At 42.8% G+C, this 27,775-nt stretch overlaps 1 protein-coding gene across 2 annotated transcripts; it reads left to right on the top strand.

The window, feature by feature from the left end:
• Positions 1-23,119, top strand: gas2l3 (growth arrest-specific 2 like 3). Of its 2 annotated transcripts, none has more exons than XM_030719751.1 (9): positions 1-110; positions 10,420-10,475; positions 15,667-15,853; positions 16,815-16,933; positions 17,264-17,405; positions 18,530-18,593; positions 18,682-18,823; positions 20,204-20,308; positions 20,609-23,119. In XM_030719751.1, the coding sequence occupies exons 2-9, from the start codon at positions 10,452-10,454 to the stop codon at positions 21,986-21,988; spliced, it is 2,163 nt and encodes a 720-aa protein (XP_030575611.1). In that variant the 5' UTR covers positions 1-110; positions 10,420-10,451; the 3' UTR covers positions 21,989-23,119. The 2 variants fall into 2 exon arrangements, with proteins under 2 accessions (XP_030575611.1, XP_030575610.1); XM_030719750.1 differs by lacking the exon at positions 1-110 and adding an exon at positions 8,364-8,511.
• The last annotated feature ends 4,656 nt before the right edge of the window (positions 23,120-27,775 follow it).

Genomic DNA, 27,775 nt, shown 5'->3' with positions numbered 1-27,775 from the left:
AACGACAAGTGGCGAGGAGAAGCTCAGGATTTCCACAAGGAAAACACGTCCCGACAGCCCAGACGGAGTAGAGGGTTTTCTGACAGAGTCTGCGTCCTAACGAGCCGCTGGTGAGTTTGAAACTGTTACTTTTTCTCACAGGGAAACAAAGGGCGAGAGTTTATCCCAAAGTTTTTCCAGGGCAGAGGTTGCCTGCTGGTCCTTGAGGGATCCTCGTGGACGCTGCTAACGCGGTTATTCCTCTGCACAACCCCGGGGAAAATAACGGAGCTGTGCGTGTCTTTTCTTAATAGGTCTCGTAAGTCTCATAAAATATAAAACTTATCTGCGATAAACTGCGTCTTTTTTCTTTGAGCAGATTCAGTATTTAAAAGGTATTTGCCTAAAATGTTTTACTGTCGTACTTAACTGTTACGTAAGACAGTCGCTTTTCTTTTCACACAGACTGTAATTACGTTTTGGGGCTTTTTTTTTTTTTTTTTTTTTTTTCCCAGCCCATTTTGCATCCTTGAACTTTGCAGGTTCCTGTGGACAGGTCTGTGCGTGCTCCCTGTGGTGTGAAACAACACCTCCCGTCCTGGAGCAAGGACACATTTAGGAAGGGAATAAATAGTTAAGAAGATCAGTAGTTTACTAGTACATATCTAAGCGGGGGGGGGGGGGGGGGGGGGGGGGGTGTTGTTAGTAGAGTACTATGAAGAGCAGGGTAGATTGGGGCTGCAAACCAGGCGCTCTCATGCAGCTGTTTTTGGATCAAAGCGCACCCACTGCGCCCGGACAATAAAGCAGGAGTACTTTTACATGAAATCTTGTGTGCTTGACAATCCTGCTTTCCTGCTGGAGGAAGAGGGATGAAGTAAAGGACCTGCAGGTGCTTCCTGTGTAACAAAAGGGAAGGCGCATTCACCGTTGTTTATGTTCATCCTCATAACAGGACTTTTTTTCTTTTATGCTGTCTTTTCAATGCCAACCTTAACTTCAGCTGGACAGAAAGTGATGTGATTATATTCTTTAAAGAAAAAAGAAAGGGGTCATTAGCATAAATCATATTTAGCATGGCTTTATCACAACAGATCCCATAGACTGTGTAATCTCTGATAATCTGAACATAACCTTTGGGTGTGATGATGCTGCCGGTTTGACCTGCAGAGTCTGTTTAGAAAGTGGCTTTGATCAAATAGCATTAGGATTAGAATCAGTGATCAGGTTAATGTACTTGTTGTGCCATGTTTAGATCTATTCACACTGTTGCTATTCTTAAATGTCCAGATGAAATCCTGTTATCAGGCTGGACTTTCTCCAGCATTTGAAAGTCAAGTCGAGGAATGGAAGTGTTTTCTAGCATTAACAAAGGGCTGCCCGGTCATGACGGAAATCATTCTGGGGATTATTTTAGTTTGGAGTGAGATCGTGATTAATTATAAGGTGATAATTTGACATTTGAAGCCTGTAAACATTTGTTGGAGTCGTTGAAACCAACACTCCGAAGAGGTGAACTGGTTGCACTTGCTGTTGTTGTTAATCAAAGTTGCTACACGTGTCATCAGGTGAACATTACCTGCTGCAGTCTGTAGAGAAGTGAGTTTGGGATTTTAGAAAATGGCCCAAGTGGCATCCGGCATAAAAATCTGAGTTACCCGCTGTGGTGACCCTTTGTGAATATGGGAGTAGCTTAAAGTTGTATCTTGGGTCAGGCTTTTTAAACCAGCTGCTTTTCCACTACATAACTACATTTGCTCTTCCTGTCATATGGAGTACAGTTGGTGAGTGTTTTGAAATGACTGTATTGAAGGCCTCATTTAAAAATCTATTTGCTTTTATAGAATTTGCTTATTTGTTAGCATATTATTGCCGTCTGCTCTGGACTGTGGTCCGTCTCCAGAGCGGTGACAGTGGCTCGCTTTGTTTCAGACAAAGCTGTCGCTGGCCTGCTCTTAATAAATGAGCTCACACATGAGCAGCAACCTCATTTCCAGCTATCTTCATAATCACCATCTGCTTGATCTTTGGCATCAGGCCTCATGTTTTGGGACCTGCCAAGGCTCCCTGAACCCCCTCATCCCCTTCCTGTAAGCTATATCCTAAATAAATGAGGGCTAATCCAAGATTTCATTATTATCTCTATTGTGTCAGCACACGCAGCATCTCAGCCCATATGTGCCCATTTTTAACTCATTAAGGCCTCCTTTGTCTTGTCTGTGCATTTAAAAAACAAAAACAAAAAGCTCTTTAAACATTGCCATAATTCAGGCTTTATTGTGTAAGGGATATTGTTGTTTTATAGATGGTCAGTAAACGGTTGCACAGTGCAGCTGATGTCATGCATTATTCATATTTGGTGTTTAATTTCCCAAATTGCTCAGTCGTGCAGTATTTGGGGTGGTAGTGGGTTCAGCTGGAGCAGCAGTTAAACAATTATTGTCTCTAACATGCTTTTATGTTTACTTTTATTAAAAATCTATAAATATCTGCATCCAGTCAGTTGCAGTTAATCATTTCATTTCCTGGATATTCATGGCACTTCATTTCTTTGAGGAAATATATAATAATATTGTTTCTCTGCAAGTATTTAATTGCCAAGTACTTTGTGGCAAATTAGTAATGCAGTATTTTAATCAGCTGCTCCTCCTCTGAGTCTTTTGCCCTGCAGGTGGATGGGGCAGCTTCAGCGGGCTCAGTGTATATATATGATTTGTATACCTGCTGCGGGCTCTGGTTAAAGACAGGGAGGCTAGTGTTAGCTGATTTTTAGCATGTGAACCTTCAGAATAAGAGTAAGGACGGGACGATCGTTTGCTAGTAAATCCGTTGTTTTCCCAGGTAATTCATCTTCTTTCACCTGCTCCGTTTAGAGATCACCACAGCAAATCATCCTTGGTGAAAAATTTTCAGGTCCTGATGCAGCCCTCTGCGTTTTTCCAGCTTGGGACCGGCAGTAGGAGTATACTGGCTTGTGACCTCCAGCGGTTGGATTTTTAAAAATTATTTATTTTGCCAACAAACCAACCTTAGGAACAGCATCTATTCCAAGAGATAAAGTGTTCACTTTTTAATGTACAAGTTTTTGAATATACCACACTGTTATAAGCCTAACAGCTTCCATTCAGATGCTGGAGTTGCTTCTTTATTTGAGGTTATTTCCTGAGTGAGGATCTGAAGCAGTCTAGGTTCTCCCACCTTATCTTTGCAGCAGCAGGGCTCATTAGGTTAAAGGTGCCCCAGGTTTTAAAAGCTTCACGCCACCCTGAACAGGATTATTCTTCAAAAAAATGTGGCTAATTAGACTGAGTTCAACAGCCCCTCGACCTTTCACATCTCCTTGGCCTGACTTACTGAAGAATTGGAGTTGGCCAAGATGGATGTTTTTTTTTTTGTTTTTTTTTTTTCTGGTTAGAGGCTTATCTGAACTGACCCTGATAAGGCCGGTTACATGGCAACACCAAGGCGCTGTGTTTGATTATTGACAGATCTCTGACACAGCGACAGATAATGACTGTGGCTGGATTTTTTTTTTTCTTCCCCTATCGTCAGTAAAGAAAATTATTAACTAACGTGTTGACAGTAAAGGAGAAGCTGAGTCCTGCCTCACAACCACCATTATGATGGTGTGGCAATTTCTGACAGCCAGACACACATCCTGCTGGAAAAGGCTGTATTTCTGCAAATCTGCTTACCTTCCAGGTGTGTGTGTGTGTGTGTGTGTGTGTGTGTGTGTGTGTGTGTGTGTGTGTGTGTGTGTGTGTGTGTGTGTGTGTGTGTGTGTGTGTGTGTGTGTGTGAGAGAGAGTGTGAGAGAGAGTGTGAGAGAGAGTGTGAGAGAGAGTGTGAGAGAGAGAGTGTGAGAGAGAGAGTGTGAGAGTGTGAGTGAGGTCAGCAGAAACAGCTTGCCAAGTCTGGTCCATATTCAGCAATGCATCATAATGCTGCTGATTGACTCGGCCAACTGACTGCTGATGTCACACAGGGATGTAATTTAAAAAGCACAAAGACAACTGGAAAAACTGGGAAAGTCTGTTTAGAAGTGAAGGTTGAAGCTTTGCAGCTGGTGCAGTCTGGTGCCTGCATGGAGTTTGGTTGGAGAAGGGGCTTGTTGCATTTTGGCAGTACCTCAGTTCAGTGACGCTCTGTCAGTCAGTAATTCTCTCATAGCTTCTGTTAAACATTGTAGATACTAGATGTTGTCTTGACCAAGACTATTTCATTTTGTTAGGGGGAACAACACAATTCAGTTTACTGCAATCTACTGACATCTAGTGGTGAGATTCTACCTTTACATACATAATGTGGAAGCCAGAAATGTTTGACATAATATGAGATGTCCTTTTGAAAAGCAAACTTGGTATGTTCTGGATAAATACTTGGCTGATCGTATCTTTTGTGGGAAAGTTTGACTCCAGTTTTTGTGTTTATGTGTGTACACATGCACATAATGTGGCTTACTGCAAGCAATATTCCCTTTTTATGGAACCAGTTTGTATCATTTACTCCACTGGTCATGGTTGTAGAAAGCCTGATCCTGAGTCAGCATAAAGGGGTTTTGAAATCCTAGAGTTGACCTGGTAACGTGTATTGAGCCATGGGATTAGCATCAACAAATCAAAATGGATTGGCAGGTGGTTCCCACTCATTTGAGCCTTTAAGATGGGCTTTATTCATACTGACTCACCTCTAAGGAAAGGCTGCTCCTACAAGGACAAAAGAGTCAAGTCCAAGAAATGATTTAATCCAGCTTGAAAGGGGGATAGTTATTTACTGTGGAAAACCATGATTAGCAAGCTTGTGCAGGCCTGAGGGGGATGGAATGCCTTTTAGAAAGAATAGTTTAATTGAAGATGCAGGGCTCAGTTAACTCATAGGTTATTGAAGTATATTTACTTTTTCATTCTCCTCAACTGAATGGATTTCCTTCTGAACACAGTGCAGTCGGGCCCCATCTGTAGTGAAAAGGGGGGGGGGGGGGGCAGGCTCTAAATGAAATGCTTCTCTGACAGAGTAATTAAGTCCAGACACAAAGGGCTCAGCAGGAAAGAGTTTAATAGGGGAGGAGTTGGTATTCTCTCGGGGTTAGTCGGGTCCAGCAGAACTCCTTTGGACTGCAGGGAAGGGGAAGGCCGCAGAAGGTTCACTGGCCCACGGCCACTTCACACTGTGGGTATAAAGGACTGGGATATTACTCATCTATTCTCTCTGCTGGAGGTATTACATTAAATGTTAAAAATGGGGCATCGCTTTCACATTAAAAACATCTTAAGTAAAGCTGTGTCCAACAGAATCTTCACAGAGGGGGTTTATAGACGGCCCAGATATCCTAGGAACATACTGGCTTGTATGACCTGCTGTTGGACCACTTTCTAAGTGTTCATAGATGTGGCTGTGTTCAGAGGTTCTTCTTAAAGGTGTTTGAACACCATGACTGTCCTCTCCATTGTGTGAAGAATGAGAGAGAGGGGGGGGGGGGGGTGATCTTGAAACATATTTTCCTTGTTAGGTTGTTAGTGGTTGTTAAAGGAGGCTCCATGGGAAAAGCTTGCAGGTAAACTTGGATAAAATACACTGTAAGAAATGTATGCATTAGTGGTATTAGTCCATCTCTGAATCTCTGTGGATGTCCAGGCTTACACATACTGAGCACAGGTCATCCCCAACACATTTTTATTTCTCCAGCATTCATAGACTTAAGTGATGAAATTACAAGATATTAGTTCCTCTGTCTCAAGAGATCCCTTGAGGACTTTTAAACTTCCCATGGCTAACTTTTGCTCTTTTTTTAAACCTATGTTTACTCAGTTTCTATCCCCCCAACATGTACACAATGTCATATAGTGGAAAATCAAAAGGACATCACCTCTTGAACATTCTACTTTTAACTCATTACGTAATGCGTTCTCATTTCTGTTTTGCACTTATGCACGGGTGCTCGCATGAATCGTCGGAGCGCTGCAGGCAGCATGTGTGCGCCACGTGCTGCGTGTGTTGTGGTGACGGAGCGTCGTGGAGGTGGATGCACTCTGCTGTCTGGAATAGCGTTGATCCTCTTAAATGATTACTGGCTGCGACCGAGAGAGGCGATCTGCGTTGGTAACATGCGGACAGATGCCTCACCCCCACCGTAACAAAAATGTGCACACAGAGAGCATCTATGTTTAGTTCATGCTACAGGGAAGCTCCACTACGAATATTTCCTTTGATAGACGCCACGTCTATTGTACGGTTTATTTGTACCCAGACAGGCAGCTTGCTTAATTTGTTTAGCGCCTTGTCTTGTAGGAAGTGGATTGTCTTTTTGAACACTGTGAGGAGAAAATAGGCCTTTTATGGGAAAAGCCATCTTAATTTGTTATGACAGTTTGTTTATATTGAATAACTACATTGTCTGAAACTGTATACACATTGAAGACTGCAGTGATCCTTTAGAGGCAACATCTGGAAAGAGCATTTTTCCTGAGGCAGTAAAACCTTCAACTAAGTTTCTGACTCACAGCAAGAAGTACAGGTTCTACACCATCAACCTGACCAGGGTCTTTTTGTTTACTGGGTTTTTGTGCCTCATTTACTTGTATAATCCTATTGTGGCTTTAGAAATGGCTAGCATATGCCCCTGAACAACAGCTAATGTTTGAGCAAGGTTAGAAGAGAATTGGGGTTGTTTTGGAAGTTGTAAAAAATGCCAAAAATCACACGTGGTACAGCTTTAGGAAAGAGGCTCAGCAACATATTTGACCCCAAACAATTTTGAGAGCCTAATCTCAGAAATTTCCAAGTCCTCTGGGTACAAAATCCTGTTGACAGAAGCTGAAAGGTGATGAAGACACATTACAGATGGACGAAAGATTGCTGGTGGTGTTTCCTACTGTTTTCCCTCTTAAATATCTAAATATGGACCAAATCTTATCCCAGCCATACCCTAAGCCCAGCCAGTTATCTCTGCTATGCCTAACCATGACTAACCTTAAGCGTTACCCCAACCATAGAGCAAGGTGCTATGGGAAATACACTTAACTGGGTGGAAGCACAGTTCAAAGAGGGGAACAGAACAGGCTTTTTTCTTAGATGACCGTGGAGGAATGTGCGTGGTAGTCCTCAGTGTCATAGAGTTGAACACTGCCCTTTCCAGTGTTCTGCACCAAAGTTCACCACAGTAAAACATGCTTTGTCTTCGCCTCCCTGTTTTTGACTTCCAACTCTCGCCCTCCTCTGTGCTTGACATTTGACTGTGTGTGGGTGCCTTTGGTCCCTGCAGGGAATCATGCTCTCAGGCTCTGCTGGAGCCCCAGATGCACACAACTGAAGTCCAGAGCCAAAGATTTGCCCTTTGTCCTGTGTTGAGTGTGACCCTTCACAAACGCCTGTGTGCTGAAAAGAAGCAGAGCCATTCTGGATCTTTAGAACTCTAAATGTCGCCATGTTTTCCACAGCTTCTGGTTATTCTGCTTTGTAGCCCTGAGGATGTTTCCAAACCATGCTTTAAAAGACTTCACTGAAATCCTCTTAAGCTTGGCGTAGATGTCACAAATTAAGCTTTTCAGTGCTCTGTGACCTAATCTGTCAGTTACTGCCATTATCCTTACTATAACAGTTGCAAATCATTGTCCTCAATTTTATATCAATTCTAAAAAGTCATTTTTATCTTGAGCAACAGAAGGAATCGCTCAGAGCACGCTGTGGGATCTAGCACCGTTTAGACTTAGACAGTATATGGATGTCATGGTAATTTGACAGTCTGGAAGTCAGCTTGCTGGGTTTGATTGTCAAACCCTGAAGTCATTAGAACAAAGCTACTTGAAACAGCTGTGTCAGACCAACATCTGGGTATCCAATCTGATGATATCACATGTTCTGCTTTTTGCCTTCTTGAAGTTTACTCTCTGAGGCAGTTTTGTTGACACATTTTCCACACAGATGGAATTATTGTGTTTATTTTTTGCACCTGTGGCTTAACAGCAACACATTCAGTGACACCAGCGTAACACTTACTGTTGACCTGCCTCCCTACTCAAACTTTCTGCTGAGTACTGGTTTGGAAGGTTGACTGGGTGTTCTGGTGGGACAAGCATGGAGGTGGGGGGATGCAGCCACCCACTCTTCCCAATATCATTTAATTTCATTGCACCCTGGTAGGGGAGTTCCTGGTTTGGTTTGAGGTGTATGTGGTGGGGAGAGTGGAAAGCTAACAAAACAATGGCTGCTTTGTGCGAGGGGTCCCACTGTGACAGAATTGTTTGGGGGGGTGGTGGTGGCGGGAAGCAAGGGGTGGTCAGGGCTTAGCGAAGCGTAGCCACTTGATTAGTCAGGGCTCTCCTTTTGCACCTCCTCCCATCCATCTATCCTCCCTCCCTCCCTCTATGTCATTCTCACTGCCTTTCCCTCCCCACTCACTCGTGGAAGCAGAGACGTTGGAGCCGCTCTGCTCGGACGTATCGCAGGGTTTTGGCTCCTTGTTGAGGATGTGCTTTGGAAATTGATCAAAGTTGCTCGCTGTCTTCCCTAAATACCCAAGTGTTTCTGTTCTCAGGTAAGTTTATCTTGTGTTGTCATCCTCTCTGGTCCATCCCGTCCTGTTCTTCACTGCTGACTTGCATTTCCTCCCCCCTGGGCTGCAGTTGTGGTGTTGGATGACTGGGCACAGCACTCTCAGGCTGGCTTTTGATGAACAAATCATTTTAGTGTCGGGTTGTGGGGGTATTCTTAGATAAAGCTGCTCGAGTTGTTCTGTTTGTGTGAGTTTTATCATTCTGTGAATGACGACATCAGTGGAAAACACCAGAACACTGAAAGACTGCAGCGTAGAAGTTTCACAAACCCATTTCACCTTTGACTTTTAGGTGGCTATAAGGTGATATTTATGCATCCAGGGAGTATGTGGGGGTTGGTGTTGGGGGACTATTGCCTCAGCTGCGTTGACCAAATCATCAGTGTTATTAGATCTCCATGCTTGTGATTGCTTTCTCACCCCACCCACTGTCTTTCTTTGTCAAACACACACCCTCGGGGACAGTGGAGGGTCAGGGTAATCCCTCACATCCTGTGTGGGAAAGATGGAGAGCGGCACGCCATCACTTCCTCATGAGAAAGTTTGATTCCCTTAAACTCACTGCATGTCCAGTGAAAACAGCCTACACCATGTTTTTTTTGTTTTGTTTTGGGTTTTTTTTAATCTAGAGGGTCAGTTTATATCCTTTTTATCTGGCCTCTACTATTTCACTCAGCACATTCACCATTCCTATCTATTTCATTAATGACATTTAAAGTTAGAATTTGTCTTGTAAATTTGATTACACACTGATTTCACTGTAAATAAAGACTATAAATGTGTGCGCTGAGGCCCTTTGAGTGAAAGCAAGCTATGTAGATTAAGTTCGGGGTAAGAGCCACACGGAATCACTTGAAAAGACTGAATGGACTTGACGAGATAATCAAACTGTGTCTTGAATGGAGCTTAGTCTGTGTGTAGAACCAGTTAAGCTTGCAGGCCATTCATGCTCTCTCCTGTCCTGAGAGTCGGTGTCCTGTTGAAGGGTTGGCCAATAAACAAAATTTATTGATTTGTAGGGCTGTACCTTCATTGTTTGTAGTGATTGATTTTTGAGAATCAATGAAATGTCAGAAAATCACGATTGCTAAGAGCTCAGATTATCTTTAAAATATCGTTTTGACTGAACAGCAAGAAAAAAGCAGCTCAGCTTTGATTTCGTTGGATCACGTGAAACTGAAGTTTATGATGATTTCCTCATGTTAAGGATTATCACCAAACCTTATTATTTGAGAGATCTTCACGTGATTTTATTACATATTATGACGGCTAATCAACAGATTAAAAGCAAATGATAGATTAAACAATAATGAGTTGATGTCTTAGTTGCAGCCTTTGTTTGCACACGTTTCTCTGTACGGATACAACTAAGAATGGGTTTGATGGTGGAACCAGTTCTTTAAGAAGAAACTGGTTAGTCATCCTCTTCACACTCGCTGTATTTCTTTTTGCTGTCCAACAACTCCAAGGTCCAAGTGGATACAGCTTCCCACTGTGGTTTCCAAAGGAACGCCTAACAGCGTGTCTTTTCATGCTGTGCTAATGTGAACTAAACGCCTCCAGATCCACATTAAATGCATTAACACAACACAGTATGTTTGTGCAAAAGTTAGCTAAAAGGGTGAACGATTCCTTTAAAACTAGGTAGCCTTTAATCAGATAGCCCGTGCATTTGGATACGCAGATGCAACTGTCCGGACTTTTGCTGTTCGCGCACGCTGTGTGAAAGATAAATAAAAGCAGAACGCAGTGATTTGCAAATGATTTAAGCCCTTTATTGAATTCAAAATAAGATGTTTTAAACAGAACTTGTTCATCTTTGGACATCTTTGGACGGCAGGTAGTTTGATGATTTAGTCTGAGACCTGATTGTCTCTCATGTTTCTACAGAATGAAGAAGTGAATCATCTGGGATCACAATAATGGCTGTCCAGGCTGGCATCCAGGTAAGCTCATCACCATCATAAATCATAACTAGTATACATCAGAGGGCACAAATCCATTAAAGCTTAGTTTGTAGATCTTCATTAGCATTTCAACCAGTGCTGTCGACATTCTGAGCAGCACATACAGCTATGTGTTTAAGCTCAGTTTCAGCTCCCTGCTGCAGGGCTGAACTTGGCTTTGAGGTCTTATTGTAGCGCCTCCTTTGGGCCAGTCAGAACCCATGTGCCACACTGAGGAAGAAGTTCCCACACATTGCACGTTGTGTTGTTGAGATTAAATAAAGAAGTGCAGACATCTGTCTCCCACTCAACAACTGCGGCGAGCCCACCTGTGTTCCAGCATGCCGTCTTGTTTTTGTTACGCATGTTTGCCGTTCCGCTGCTCGGACCCTGAGGAGTTTCCCCCCCCACACACATTTTTAAGGGGGAGTGTGAGGAATGTACACTCTTTTTTTTCCTTCTTCTTTTCCCCTACCACTCCCAACAACGAAGTGTTACCCATCCCAAAAGCCAAAACAACACATGTATCGTATTACAAATTTGTCACATGGCAGCACCTCCTTGCTTTTCTCTGTCGACTGGTTCGGAAAGTCCTGGCTCTCCCCACACGTCTTGGACCGGAGATATGTAAAATATGTATCCCAGTGCTATTTGGATAACATGTGGCAGGAAGCCTCTCTGACTGATGCCGATGTGTTGATGAGGCTGTTGATGAATTGTGGTTGGATGCTGCAGCTTCAGACATGCCAGATTAAGCCCAAAGATCGTGTTACTTAGGAAGTTTGTCTGCACCAGGCCGTATTTATCTTCCTTTATAGTTTATAATGCACATTATCTTTGTAGGCTTCCTTTTATTTTCCACAAATTATGGTTTGTGGGGACCAAACTATAATCTGAGTGAAATTTGGAATGTAGAAAACAGACTGGGAAGTGAGAGCATAAAGGGAAAGATGATGTCATGTTGCTTGTTCATAACAAGGATTAGTAGTTAACACATAAACAAAAAATCCTTAACAAGTCCAGGTCAAGTGTCTGAACCTTTCTTTTTACTTTAAACTTGGCTTATCAGTAACTTGAGCTTTATTCAATGCCAAAGAGCAGAGAAAGCAGCAGCTGGGATTTCTATATTCCCTCTTTTTATAGAGATGCCAGGCTAAATGTGAGTAAAGTGGTCCTCCTGAAGAGGATGATCTTTGGAGGTGGGTAGATGGAGAAGGAGGGTGCTAAGTAGGCTTTATGGTCCAAATATCAGTCACCCTGTGAGGTTATTGATCCATATCAGATTGTATTGATGATGCAGACTGTAACACTGTAGCTACTTCTAAAGCTCGGCTCAGAGCTTCACTGCCCATGTAGAGCATTGTCACATTCGATAACCGGTCACACTCTGACTGCTCTGTTCACTCATGCTGAAGATGCACTCACTCATGGAAATATAAGCAGCATATGCGCTCATCTATAAAAGCCTCAGTAAAAACCCAGCAATTATAATATGTAATCTTTGAGCCTTTATTACTTCTGAAGTATCTCGTGATAGTAGCTGGGGGTTAAAACTCACACCAACATAAAACAAATACATGTTTGTAGTCTGTCTTTTGGGCAGTTCACAAACATGCAAGTTCACAAGTGAATGGCCAGCAAGGCATTTTTTTTTTCTGCTTATAATTAATGAGTATATATTAAATGTATTTTATTGATTTTAATTTTGGGTTTTCGGGTAGAACCTTTTTTAAAGGTAGCAAACTGGAGCAACATTAGCTTGAATTTCTAAGAGTCACGGTCGCTATTTTAGTTCTGTTTTGGTCTCCTCCACCTCCTGAGGGGGAAAAATATCTGGTTCTTCAACCACTAAATGCTCAATATGTTAACCAGCTGGTCGCTAAGTTTAAAGCAGAAGAAATAAGCCCCGGTTGTTGCTGAAAATGATACAGATGCACTCAACAGAAAGACGTGGGGAGATGTCATTGGAAGAGATTTCCACAATCACTAAACAGACAAATGGGGGCAAAACCTGAAAAACTGAGAGGAAGAGGATCATAATCACCCATATTTGGATTGACACGTGATCTCTTGGAATTACAGTGCTCATGGAATGGAAATTCCTTATCAAATATCTGGGATAAAGCTCTCATTATTCTTATGAGTTGTGCGACCTTGTTAGTTTAGCCTGGCCAAACCAATCTGCTCTGAGTTAGTTATAATCCTAAAGGGTTAAAGGTCAAACAGGTCATGGGAAGCAAGAAAAAAACTGTAAATGTGGGAAATGATGCTTCAGATCTGGTTTGAGGTGCACAAATTGTTCTGATACCATTTAATTGAACACTGATTCACTCCATTTTGAACTAAAATGGACAGTGGCTTCTTTTGCATGAGTCATTGAAAAAGTTTAAAATTTTGCATTCACTTGACACTTTTCTAGCTCGGTGTGCTCAAAGCTCTTTACAGATTTTCTTATTCACCCACTTACACACTGCTGCCATTGGGAGCAACTTGGTATCCAGTGATTGGCCAGAGGACACTTCAGCCTGTGGAGGGGGTGGAGATCAAATCATCAACACTGCAATCAGGGGACGACTTCCTCTACCACCCACAAGATCAGTTATGACAACACATCAAGATATTACAAAAAAACCTGATGTGTATATTGTGTTAGTGTTCCCCTTTGACCTTCTTGCTATTGACTATTGTTTTGAGGAATTTAATTGCCCCCAAAGCTGCTTAAGTTAAGAGCATCAGAAACTAGTAATTGGCAACATACAGGCACAAAGTCCTCTTTTTTCCTGGATTACCAATCCACAATCCTGCACCTAATGACCACAGAAGGGTGTGGGTGGGTGTCAGTGTAGAATTGCCCCACTGCAGAGTTCAGTTTCAGTAAGCTTTGAGATATGAATGCACACTGAGTCTGCACACAGTCAGGTGATGTTTGTAATCAGCACAGGATCTTTTACGTCACTTCTCAAAGTTGCACTATGCTGTATGTTGTGAAAATAACATGCGTTGTTGTGACTGCACAGAGCGCCGCAGGCAGGTTGATCTTCTGAGCTGTTATGTAATGAATGCATCTTTTTGAAGTGAGCCAGTCTTGAGACAGTTCTGAACTTGAGGCATTTTGCTGCTTTCTCATGTTCCAAACTCCTCACTGCTTTGGGTTCAAAGGTCATTTTGACCTTTTTGCCATCTCCTCTCTCAGTTCACTATCAGTCCACTATCCTCAAAAGATTTACTTCCGTCTGCACTCGTTTAAAGTTGCCTGTACGAGTCTGTTTTCGGACCTCCCGGTTCTTCAAAATGCATACATGGAAAGCTGGAGGCAGGGAGAGCAGCGGCAGCCATGAGTGACAGTGTGATGTGATAATCATTAAGTTAGAAACAGCAAGAATGGAGGACCTGTGCTGGGTTGTAAAGCGGCTTGTTGGAAGAAAGTGGCAGTTCACGAAGCATAGGAAATGTGGGATCTGTTTGTGAATCTTGACCCTTACTGGGGGTTTAAAAGTCAGGAAATCTGGGTCTCTGTTGCTTTGAGCTTGTCTCCTGAGAATCCCCCAGCTTAATGGAAGTGTTGTATTAAGTCACTGGAGCAGAATCTTAAAGTCAGAATGTGGCGTGAAAGCGGAGGGCACACAGCAACAGCCTCTCTGTCCCACTGCCCAGAAGGTTTCCTGTTTGTAGGCCGAGTGAACGCGATTAATTCAAGGTCTCAACAAGCCTTGGGTTTGTTTTAAGCACAGTAGACTCTGTGTCCCCTTATTGCTTCGTGACATGTGATGGACACAAAGATTAAAGGCTGTATCTCAGACAGATGTCAACACACTGAACGGGCAGGGGGGGGGTGCGGGGGTGTATGTGTCATCCTGAAGTGAGTTATATAATGTCTGGATGAGTCGTCCACATGTGCTGCTGGTTTCTAGATTACATCGCCTGCTGCCTGTAAACAATTGAAAACCTAAGAACAAATCAACACGGCCACTTTGTACGTGTGTGTATTATACAAATCTTTGTGGAGAAGAAACTTTTGCTTTAAGTGACCACATTTTTAATGCTACACACAGATGATTTTGTACCTTTTTTTTCTTCTTTTTTTTTTTTCCCCGCCTCAAATGTTGTCTCACAGGAATATTTTCCATCCCTTGTTTTTAAATCACAGACATGGCAAATTGAAAGATGACTAAAAGAGAAGAATAGAATGAGGGAGGTGGTAAAGGGAGGGATGACAGCAGAGATAAATATGATGGGGCATCACTGTCTCGAGCTGGGATCAACAGCTCGCTCCAGGCAGAAGCCCAAGAACAGCCAAGTGCAGCAGTTTTTCAGTTTTTTGTGATTTTGTTTTGTTTTTTTGTTAAATGATGATTTCCCTGTGGATTTTATGCAAAAAAATGCCTTTTTAGTTGGCCGTGAAATCCATTCAAATAAAATGGCAGTGCACAAACTGATGATAGAAGGCTTAAAAACAGGCCACGTTTCAGCGGCTCTGTCGGAGCGTGCCGTGTGATCTCCAGCAGAGCGTAGAAGTGAAGTGTAGTGTGACGGCATCCCTGACGCGTCCTCTCTGCATGGATGGCTCCCACAAATTCCCTTCATTCTCCCAGTGCCGGGCTGAATAGTAACTAGAGTAATGATAATGTAGAGAGCAGGCTGTGCAAGGACTCCTAATCTATATTCATTATTCAGTGTCTTCAAAAACATCCTATATGATTGTGGACTTTGTTTTCACAGACTTTGTACTGATTGGGGCATGGCCACCTCTTCCAGCTAATCCAGGGGGACACTAAGGTGTTCCATCTGAGAGGTCACATCTCTCCAGCATGTCCTGGGTTTGCCCTGGGGACATACCCAAAATGCCTCACTTTGGAGGCATTCTTGTCGGATCCTGAAAAACCTCATTTCGCTCCTTTTCGATTAACTAATTGAACATAAAAATGGGACACTGAACCTTGTTGTTATGGTTAACTGCAACCAGCAGACATGAGAATAATAATATTAAACCTGATGTTATCTAATGGTGTATTTCCCCCACAGTGACCTTCTTTTAAAGTCATATGGGTTAAAATCATCACTGAGAGATGATAGCTTTGGATCCTGTTAGGCAGTCACATTAATCAGTTGTAACATCCTGCTAGGCATCCACTGTCTTCTTGGTTCTCCCCCCCCACGTGTGCCATCTTTAGCTTGGATTCTTTGTTTCCAGGTGTGGTTCGGTGAGAAGTTTGATGCCCCCTTGCTGAGCCCCAGGAGCCCTCGCAGCCCATTAGTGCAGCGGCATGGCCCCGGCCTCACGGACGTCTTCCAGTATGACCAGTGGCTGGCAGTGCGGCACGAGGCCACGCTGGTGCCCATGCAGGAGGATCTGGCCATCTGGCTCACTGGCATGCTGGGTAAGCACCAGTTGTTTTGTATCACTTTTTTTGTTTTCTATTTAACTTTTCCAAGCGTATTGTAGAACAGTGTCAGTGTCCAGATCTGTGCATTTTGGGAATTAACAGTTGACAGTTGCATGTGAACACTTTCCACCTCGAGGCTAGGAAAGTACTGAAGCACTATTGACACAGGTTTCCCATGTAATTGGATTTGAATGCTGCTGTTCCCAACCAGCTTATAGCAAACCACTGAAACCATAGTGGAACCAAATCTTTCATTTTATCTGTCTCTGCTATTGTACTAACATCTATTGTCCCTTAGAGTATAGGAGGAAATTAAAGCTGACTGAAACTCTTCTGGTGCCTGCTGAATACCTGTTTGTTTGTTTTCAAGAAGCAGCCTTTCAGTTTTCTCATGAGAAATGCGGGCAGGTACTGACTACATGTAAATTCTTCGTACCGTGACCATGAAGACCTCTATTCCACATGAGACTTTTTAACTGTTTGACTGCTCCAAGCATCAATCCTGAGAGGCTGTGCTCCTGCAGAAGCAGGTGGTGTGCAGCGGATAAAGTTTCAGGCCCCGGGGTTGACTGTTGTTGGTGGAAAATAAACTTTCGCAGAGCAATCTTTATCACTTTGTGAGGCCGTATTGTGGATTTTGTTTCCTCAGTGGCCTTTGTGGTGTTGCCTAGAGCAGTGGTTTGACAATGAAGGGTCGTGGGAGCGCTGTAATTCCTTCAGTTGGCTCTTGTTGAAGTCAAAGTCTTTCAGTGTGGCATCATTTTAAACAAAAGGACAAACAACAAAGGGAGGCAGAAAAATGGGTTTTGTTGTGTGAATGTGAACTTTTTTAAAGAATGGAAAGTAAAACCGGTACGGTCACTAGTAAGAAGTAGGACGTTCTGCATCGAGCCTGGCTCCTGCGAGTACATTTTATTTCATATTTTAATGTCCTTTTTTTTTTTTTCCCTTCCAGGAGAGGAGGTGAGAGCCGAGTTTTTCATGGAGGAGCTGAATAACGGCGTGAAGCTCTGCCAGCTTATCGGTGTGCTGCAGACCAAGATCGCCGAGAGCTGCCCCTCCGCGCTCAGCAAGGTGAGTCAGACAGCAGCGATTAAAAATAGCTCGGACGATGGTCCGAAGGGCAGTTTTTGTGCTCGCACATGGGGGGTGTTTGGGAAGACATGTGGCGAGCCTAGTATTGGGGGTGGTGTGGGGGTGGGGGTCTCTAAATAAACAAATTTCCTGGATATAAAATCCTTTCCTCCATCTGTTTGGTATATGTTTTAATAAAATTTGGCAGACAAGCTGGTACTAAACATGACCAGCTTTTATGTTAATCTTGTACAGTTCATTTTGACATGAATCATCCAGAGATCATGGTCCTGGAGTGATGATGATGATTTTTTTCTCCCCCCATGACAGCTGTTTCCCACAAGGAAGGTAGCATGCAAGCGGGATGCCTCTCCAGGCTCCTTCTTCGCTCGCGACAACACCGCCAACTTCCTGGCCTGGTGCCGACACATCGGTGTGGAGGAGACCTACTTGTTTGAGTCTGAAGGCCTCGGTAAATACCTGCAACACAAACTGTGAAACTATACGCTGCTTTGTGTCTGTCTGTGGGGTTCTGTTTGTAGCCGTGTGTTTCTTACCACCAATGACTGCATCAGGCTGTAAATCTCTAAATTCTCTTGTCGTCCATCTTTATATAGGTTCATGCACAGCAGCCTGAACTCTGAGTGCCACCTGCACTGCCCTCAGGCCAGATTTTGGGCTGTTGAGTTACTGTAGAAACAAAGTAACTCATTAAAATGCAGCTGTTGTTAAACTTTAAGCTTTGTTCTGTGTCTCAAACTTTGGCACAGCACAAAGAATTTCATCTTAGTTGGGAAAATCTCTTAATCTGGAAGATTTAAATGCAACTATGTGAACATATAACACATTTTTATATCAGCTGAGTTTGAGCCTTTTTTTGAATTTAAAAACCTGAAGAGAAGTTTTGATTATTTTTCCTGCATGCCCCCCCCCCCCTTTTTTTTTTTCCCAGCCTCAACCTTTTATTTCGTGAAGTATTGGTTGAGTCCAGCCAAAAAATAATTCCAGACCAAAAGGAGCTTGAGTCTTGTGCAACACTAAACCCATGTGCAGATCTGTACAAACTGCTGCAACATGTATTTAGTCCCATCTTTCAGTGTTGAGCTTCATATTTGGGATGTTAATGGGATGAAATGGACTAGATCCAGGCTGTAAGTTGAGTATGCCTTTACGCTGTACTTCTTAATGGTTTAATAGGATCTGTTGAGGAGAGCAATCACTCTGAGTACTCTCTATGGGAGATCACAAGTAAAGGCTCACCAACAAAGCAGATTGGGGTTAATTAGAAGTAAAGCCAGTTCCAGTTGGGAACACAGCATGTGCACACGTAGAAATGCTTCTATTCTTAAGTATGTTTTTGTTAATACCCTCAAGTGTCTCTAAAGTCGTGTGCTCCAATTCAGGCCTCTGTTCTCTTCTGCATGAATCACTCGACGTCTCCTCAGGGAATAATTAACTTTAACTTTGTGCTCATAGTGTCACATTTTGGAGTTAAACACGTGAGTTCACTTTGTGTCCTGTTCTGTCTGCTTCACACTGTCCAAAGGAGCAGAAGTGTCAGCTGTTTTAACTAACCGGCTTTGTTTTCTGCCTCAGTGCTGCACAAGGAGCCTCGGCAGGTTTGCCTCTGTCTGCTGGAGATCGGTCGCATCATCTCCAAGTAAGTCTTTAAACGCCGTAGACACTTTTTTAAAGGGTTTAGAAATGGTTTCAAATGTAATTTCCACTGTAATCATTGTGTGTCTCAGGTACGGTGTGGAGCCTCCTGTGCTGGTGAAGCTGGAGAAAGAGATTGAAATGGAGGAGACTCTACTCCTGACAGAGGAGCCACCTCCAGCCGTCAAAACCTTCAGCGTGTGCTGCCAGCACGGCGGCCTCTACCAACCCGGGGTGAGTTCACACTGGCAGATGAAAAGGAAACTGGCACTATGTAGTTTTATTCCAGTTGAAACAAACACAATATGAGGTTTCCACCCGGAGGCAACAATTGTGACGAAACATGGCCTTTATCTTCAGTAAAGTCACGGTCGTCAGAACACGTGTCGTCTAACCTCGTGTCGAGATTATGGTGCGACACGGTCACGTAGAGATGAGGAAAAGAACCTCTGAGTTTAAATGATAAATTGGCATGAGGCAGTTGAATAGGCAGCACATGTGCAACCCAGTTGAAGCTGAGCCAAGATGGCGCAAGACAGCGGCTGTTGTCACTTCATCAGCGCCCGGAGGGTACGTGATGCATCACAGCTGATCATGTGACGCTCTGTCACTACCACTAGAGGTCACGTGTGACAGTAAGTCACACGTGACCTCCAGGCTACACATATGGGCCGTCATACGTATGTACACGCAGCAGTGAACATTCGGTGTAAGCGGCCTCTCTTCCTACCTTACTGATGGAGACTGAGGGTCTTGTTTGGTGGGTTCATCCCTCTGTCTGGTTCACTGAGTAAAACAAGGCACTAACACTATCAGGGTTGATAGTTTTATTCCCAGAGGAGATGGCTGTGCTATAAATAACTGCACTCATTGAGGTGGAAGGCACTTTGGATAAAAGCATCCACCATGCTACTGTGTTTATTACCAAGTGAATCTGCCCTTATACATTTAACCAGCAACAAATCAGCTCCTTGTAGCCCGCTCTGCCTAACAGGTGCCTTCATCACCTGATCATCTGACAGACTTCAGCAACACTCGCTGGTATTACTGGGTTTACTTGTTGCTCTCTCATCCAGAAGCAAAAATATGAGGTTCTTATGCTTTTTGTTAATTATGCAGCATGATTGAGTGGTATTATTAAAGATCAATGCTGCACTACTGTACTGCCTTGCTCTGAATTATTGGTCTACAGCTGTTTTTACCACTCTTGTGCTGAGCTGACATCAGTTTGGCACAGATTGCCTTATATGGTCATCCCAGCAACTGTCAGAGTTCTGGATGGCGTGATGGGGCGGGCCTTAAAAGTACCGTGGTGTGTTTGCAGAAGCCAGGGGAGGGGCAGCCAATGAAATAGTGGCTGAACCCAAGGTCCTGCATAAAGAACCAATATAAGATACTTTTTCTTTTGTTTGGGACCATGCGAATAAAGCCACTCTATAAGAGATGGTAAAATCTAAAGGTATGGAGCTGTAAACAAGGACTATAGATCCTTGCTTTGTTTTTTAGCCTCCTCAGATGACAGCGATGGCATTGAGAATCGAGTATTGCTGCCAGTAAAAGCTCGGTTTTAGCTGCCTAATTACCCTCAACTGCATCTTTCCATCCCTCATGTAGGAGCATGGCATGGACAGCCCACCCTGCAACTGCTCCAACAGAGTTTCCATCGAGTACCTGTCTGAGGGACGCTACAGACTTGGAGATAAGACCATCTTTATTCGGGTTAGTATAAATCTACACTGCAAACCTTAAACCAAGTTGTTTGTGCTGTTATAAGAATGTAGTAGGATACACACTGGCTGTTGCCAATGTGTGTCTCCTGGCAGTCACTGTAGACCTAACTGTAACAGGACATGTAAGCTCATTACCTGGTTGGTTGCGATTACATCATAAATACACTGCTGTCCACGGAGCCAAACTAGAGCCTGTTTGTGTCTGCAGTTATTTTAAGGACTGAAGGACTTGTTGATGTTTGACTGTCTGAACTGAAAATGAGGACATTTTTGTACCTTCTCTCCTCAGATGCTTCATGGTAAACATGTGATGGTGCGTGTCGGTGGCGGCTGGGACACTCTGCGTGGCTTCCTGCTGAAATACGACCCGCTGCGAGTGCTGCAGTTCACCACTCTGGAACAGAAGATCCTGGCTTTCCAGAAAGGCCCCCCAGGCCTTGGGGGTCACCATGGGAGTTCAACTCCTCCCCCTCCTCCTGACATGGACCCGCTCGCTGCTGTCAATGATCTCATGTCCCCTTCATCCTCTTCCTCTTCTTCCTCCTCTTCTACCTCTTCTTGCTCTTCAGCCCCAGCCTGTAAGCCAACGTCTGCAGCTCAGACATGTCGGTCCTACAATGCCTCCCCAGCCTGCACACCCACATTGCCCAGGAAGGGTTCAGTATCTGTGCCTAAGAAGAACTTCCAGATAACTGCTTCCTTCCCCAGGAAGCCCACTCAGCTTCCTCTGCCTGCCACAACCAAAGGTTCCTCCTCTCTCCCCTCCACACCTGTGGGAAGTACTTCCAGGCAGTCCCCTAGCCCTGGGTGTCAAGGTGTGCCGGTTCAGTGTAGAGCTCAATCTCCAGCTGCAACTCCATCACCTGCTCCTGTGGATCCAAGCCCTGCCTCCAAACTGAAGCTCAAACCGCCACCTCGCTGTGCCTCCTCTCAGCCCAGGAGCCCTGTCTGCCCTGAGCCATCCTCCAAATGTCTCAAGCCCTCCAGCCCCTGCACCTCTCCCCCTGCTGTCCCAGTGCCCCGCCCTATTACTGCACCAGTACGGGCAGCTACCACTAAAGATGCCCGCCCCCCATCAGGTGCCAGTCAGCGCTCTCGCCTAGCACAGCGCTGTCCCGGCTCCCCGGCTTCGCGCCTCCGCCTCGAGGCAGCCAGGCGAGCGAGGACGGCCTCAAGAGCAGCAGTGACACCAACTCCCAGATCAGTGGCGACAACACCTTCACAGTCTCGGACACCCACCCCCAGCTCACGGACAGCCTCCCCAGCACTGGCAAAACCTGTTTGCTCCCAGCCAAAAAGCAAAGAGACCACAGCCAAAACTAAGGTACCGGCCCCCAACAAGGCAGCTGCCGCCCCGTCACGAAGTACTGCCGTTTCCCCCGGGCGGGTCCCAGGGGGCAACATGGGCTCTTCTGCTGGCAGCAAAGCCAATCAGAAAACATCAGTTCAGACAGCTCAGAGGGCGGGGCGAAAACAAGCAGTCACATCGAACTCCATCAAGCAGAGTCTAAAACCTGAACCTGCTCCAGCCCTGGCACCACAGAAAACCAGCCCCAACATCAGAGCTGTTAAAACCGAGCCCAACGTCGGGAAGAAGGTCCCACAACAGAAAGGGAAATGTGAGGAACCTTATTTTGAAATGAACAGTAAGAGGAGGCAGAAGACCTAACGGGCCAGCTTCAAACCAGCATGCTGGTGACGCTCAGCTTTGTGTCATAGAAATCGTCATTAATCCTCATGAAATGTATTTTTATTTTATTTTATTTTATTTTTTGGCCTATTTTTTTTGTTAATTGTCTGTAATATTTTTTTTTATTTATTTTTTTAATCCAGAAGGGTTAAAGATGCTTTATTTGTGTTGTCTTTGTTGTGATTCACTGGTCTCTTCCGAGGTCATTTCAGTGTAGCTGATTAACACTACAACTTGCACAATGTTTACATTTTTCACCCTTGTTACATGTACAGCCGTTACAGATACACTTTGTATGAAAATCGTGTTGAAATACTAACCTCATCTTTTTTTAACACACCACCATCATGACTTAGTAGAATGCACTTAAGTGAGGCATTTTCAGGACAAAGATCAGTTGTTATTGACAGAGGGAACCCAGGTAAAGCCACTTCTGCCCTGTTTTCCTCAGCAGGTTACCAAAGTTGTGACATTTTTCACCTCGGTGAGAACTCTCATTCCGCTGGTGGACAGTCCGATCTAGAGCCTGTGTTTTGTTTTTATTTTGTTTTGTATCAATATCTCGGTCGGAGGTGGCATCATTATGAACTATCCTCCCTGTTGTGTGCCTTCATCAGAAATCCCTTGTTTCTGGGTGGCATTAGAATGTATTAGATGATGGAGGGTTAAAGGTTAATTTTTTTTTTTTTTTTTAACTGATGAAAATTGCACAATGTGTATGAGCACTCACAACTCTGGGTAGTCAAAGAAAAGCCCAAGTTGATGAACTACTGATCAAATGCCTCTTTATCTCCTGAGGCCCTCTTGAGGCCGACATCATTTTAGAGCAGAATCTACTTGTATAGTATTTTTTTTTTTTTTTTTTTTAAATATATATATATATGACTTCTAATTTTTGTGCGTATTAAAAAATCTAGTTTTCTATGTGCTGGTGTTTGTGTGTTTTATATATGTATAAACTATATCATCAGTAAGGCTTTTGTTTTTTGTTTGGCACTTTACAGAAACCTGTTTTTGTCACATTTTTGAATGTTGATTCTGTCGATTGTGTCTCTTGTTTCAGCTGCTTTTGGTCATTTTGATTAATAAATGGACAAGTGGCTTAAATAACATCTTGGGTTTGTTGGTGGTTTTTAACATATTTTACTGGTGCATGCTGGGATTTATTCCTCTGAAAGCCTTTAAACTCTTTAAATGCTAAGCTAAGTCTGTTATAGAAATTTGGCAAAATTTGTTCCAATACCTGACTTTTTCAGTTTACAGCTGTTATCTAAAGGTGCTTTACATTGTAAGGTGAAGACCCTACATCTGCTATGAGCAAGGACCTTGTGACAGCAGGGAGGAAGAACTCCGTTTAAACAGGAAGGTCCATTTTCCACTGACCTGGTCCCGGTGCCAGTGTTTGAACCGTTCAGCATCTTTTCCACTGCAAACGCACTCGGTGCGTATCAGTATCAGTTCATATCACAGATAAAAGGGCGCAAAGTGCATACTTGTCATCTTGCTTGTAGTCGCTGTCTTGCAGAACCAGGCTCAGGGTATGGCTTCTCTTTTCCTTTCACCTCCCCTGACCAGCTGCAGCACATGGCTGCCCCTCCCTGAGCCTGGTTCTTGAGTTTTCCTTCCCTTCCTTCCTTCCCACTCTCACCAAGTTCTTGCTCACATTGGATCATCTCAACTGAATATCGTAAGGTCTTTCACTATGCGATATAAAGCAAATTGAGGCAGCTGCTGCTGTGAACTGGTGTTGATGACCATAATGTATGTATGTTTATATGTTCTCTATCTCCTAGATGAGTGGACTAGTCTTGATAATACTTTGTAGAAACATTACCTAAGGCACTGTGAGTGCCAACATCTTTAACAAATACAAACTGTATAATATATTTGACAGTTCAATTGAGCTCCGAATGGACTGTCAGATTAGAATGCTGTCACAATATAATGCAGCATAGCATAATATACATTTATTTATTTGAGATATGTTTGCAGTTTAATAAAAAGGATGAAAATCACACTTAACTGCTGGTGTTTAATTAAGAGGCAAAACCCAAAAGATAAGGTGGAGTTATTTATTTTAATGTAAAAAATCAGTTTTTCTTGATATTGCAGTAATACAAACTGATTATCTCATTAAAAGACACCATGAAATAAATATATATCTTAAAAGAATATCAGTTTATCTCCTGCAGTCTGAGCAGCAAAACCATGCCAGTGCACCAGGACCTCCAGACAGTATAAAAGCAGTACTGTGCTGTCCTCTAGTGTCTCTAATGAGAAATTCCAACACGATACAGCTTATATTTTTATATAATGCAAGTCTCTTATTATTACAAATATGTATATTAAAATCCAAATGCCACCATACTATCGAAATTTAATTTTGTGACTTTTTTTTTCTTTTTTACACGGTTGATAGTGAATCTACATTATGTATAAACATGGATCTAGTGGTACTTTCAGAGTCTCTTTTAGTAAGAAATGCACAGAAAACCCTGCTGAGGAACCCCAGAATGATATCCTGCCACAAAGAAACTACAGCTCTCCATGAAAAAATTTTCACACTGTGAGTACAAGGACATGTACAGCAGCATTAGGCTGCAGCAGGGCGCTTGGGTGGCTTAGTGACGAAGCCGGTGACCACATACATATGCCGCGCTGCGGCGCGGGTTTGTGACCCAGGCCCGTCGCCAATTTTCCTGTGTGTCTTCCCCTGTATCTTTCCCCCATTTCCTGTCTCTCTCCACTATGATAAAAAATGAGCAAAAAACAAAAAGGCTGCAGCAGCCATGTGCCCTAAAGACCAATGTATGAGCTTATCAGCACCATGGACAGAGCCCACTGAGAGGTGAGGAAGAGGAGCCTCCAGTATTCAATTCAGTTTTATTTATATAGCACCAAATCACAACAAACAGTTGCCTCAAGGCGCTACATCAAGGCGCTACATGCCTACATCTCATGTATATCAAACTTTTCCTGTCTTCTTAGGTGAGGTGTTTTGGGCATGCTACCCCTGCGACCTGGATAAGGGGCTGGAAAGTGGATAGATGGGTGGATAAATAGGCAAATATATATATATATATATATATATATATATATATATATATATATATATATATACCCCCCACAAGGCCAAGATTTTGCTAAGATACACCACACACTTTGTGTGTGTGTGTGTATATATATATATATACATACACACACACACAGACACACACACACACACACACACACACACACACACACACATACACTTATATCTTTTGAAAACAGGTATTTGAAGGTCAAAGACACACAAGTAATAGTACCTTTGAAAGTTTTGTTCATTTGAGCTGGTACCATTGCTTTCACTGTCAACAATTCTGCAGACAGACAGTCACAATCGTATCATTTAAATCACTGGGTTGAAATTACACAGAACTGTATCCTTTTATATAGTTATGGTGTTCATGAATATTATCCAATATTTAATAAGGTACCGTAGTCCACACTCTGATGCGTGACTCTCAATCATTTCGATATGGAATACACCATGGCACACAGGGCATTCAGCACTCTGAAAACATCATGCAGATTAAAATACTTTGCTAAGATTGCAAAATGAAAAAAATGAAATGAAAATTTCACCATTTCTCCTTGATCCTCAGCACAGACAGAAGACACATGGTGGTCCTAAATATGGTTATGAATACACAAAACAGTATGAAACAACTTTAATTTTAAAATTTCAGGAAATTAAACTGAAAATATGACAGCAAAGTAGCTGACATACATCATCAGAAGAACTGTGCAGATGAATTGTCTCCTCCTTGCAGCTCTTAATGTGTAAAGGAAGCGCTTGCAATGGAAACATCTTCCCGCAGGTTGTGCAAGTAACTTTGGGCATATGCTCAAATTCTTTGGCTTCTGGTGGTAGTGAAGTAGTGTCCATATTTTCCTGTATGGGAGCAATGTAAATGATAGACTTCCCATTTGCACTAACACCTTTAAGCTGTTGCCCTGTGTAGCCATCCGAATCAGGGGGAATGACTGCCAATTTGCGCTGTCCACCCCCACCTTAAAATGGAGAAAAAACTGATGCACTGACTGACATTACAAACATTCAGAACCTGACAAAGAAATTCCACAACACTTTTGGTTGCAACTGTGAAGAATCTAAAATAATGGAAATGTGAAAGGACTAAATGTCTGTAATGCAAGAAAAAACATTCCTATACAAAGAGATCCCCTAGAAATATGTTTACATTTGTTAGTGACAGAGACATAAACACTAATGACAATCAGTTAATCCATTAAACTCAAAATACTTGTGACTGTAACACTAACTTAAAAATCATAACTTTTGGTCCTTCATTCTTTTGTTGTGTAACATTTTGATCCTTTCTGACCATAATTCTATATTGTTTAAAAGTTTTTTGACTTGATTTAGTCATTCTCTCACCATCTTCTCTCACCTTTTACACAACATAGTATGTAATAGATTTTTCAAATTGGGAAATTTGTTGAGCTGTAGCAGCAAAACTTTGATCATAAAAAAGCATTATATATCAATAGATTTGGAAAGGGATTAAAAAAACTTCATAAATTGAGAATAAAAATGATCTTTATACAGACCATTACAATATTTTAAAATGTTACTGTGCAAACATACACAAAACAGCTATATAATTTGGTGCAAACTATATGTAACTACTTGTTTGTGTGCATAAATATGCTGCAAATAAGAGCTATAAACTGTTTTTAAAAGTTCTTGATTAAAACCTCTTAAAAATACTTACCTGCAGCTTTGTGAAGCAACCACCCCCCCCCCCCCCCCACACACACACACTTCCAAGTTTTGGGTATGCATTAAGGAGCAAATCTGTCAACTTATAAAATAGATTGGAAATTAAACAAACAATATATGAAATTTTCAAAGGTCTTATGTTTTCACTCATCTGATCAAAAAAGATGTAACATACTTTTACGTGTAAACATATACAAACCTCTGAATGAGTAATATTCTCGTTAACAGTTAAAGAGCGTTTTTCCCAGACCAGCCAGTACAAGCTTGAGCTCCTCATCGCCCTTGGGTGTCGCAGAACGCACTTTGTGAAGCAGAAAGAAGTTTATTAAAAAGCTTCTTTGCTGGCGTCCTGGATAAGGGACAAAAACGTCTTTTCCCCTGCTGCAGCAAACAAGTCTCGCGTGCAGGTGGCTTCTTTGTGCGCGTGGCTGCTGAGTTCCACGCGTGCGGAAATTCATTGAGCGAATGTGAATGCGTTCCTGCCCCTTGAAATTAAATTATTTGCGCGGTATTATTTTTTTCTCGCGCGGATTGGTTTTTTTTGCATGCGCGTTACTTTTGACCTAAATATAACGCCATACTCCTCTGCCCCCTCTCCTCTTTCTTTGCTTTCGGCCAACAGCAGCAGTTTCCACCGTCATCCTTTTGGCCAAGTGTACCAGAGGTTGTGGTTGTTAACCCAAGCCCCGACCGAGAGAACGACACAGAGTTTTATGGAGAGCAGTGCCAACTTCTCTTCATCTATCTCCCTCCCACTTGAATTAGGAATCCAATCTTATATGTTGTACTTTCATTTCTTGTGTTTTATTGGGAAGCATTTTGTAATTTTTGCCATATAAATACATTTTACTTATTTACTGTCAGCTGACAGGAAAAAAAAATCTGTTGATTTCAATCATTTATTATTACAATAAGCAAGTATTTACTGAATGGTACAAATGATTAGGATGGCAAAACATTACTTGAAACATGTGAAGTAA

This window comes from Archocentrus centrarchus, chromosome 23, assembly GCF_007364275.1.
Source record: "Archocentrus centrarchus isolate MPI-CPG fArcCen1 chromosome 23, fArcCen1, whole genome shotgun sequence".
In the NCBI taxonomy this organism is placed as follows: Eukaryota; Metazoa; Chordata; class Actinopteri; order Cichliformes; family Cichlidae; genus Archocentrus; species Archocentrus centrarchus.
Note: the sequence above shows the minus strand (reverse complement) of the source record. Positions and strands in the feature narration are given on the sequence as shown.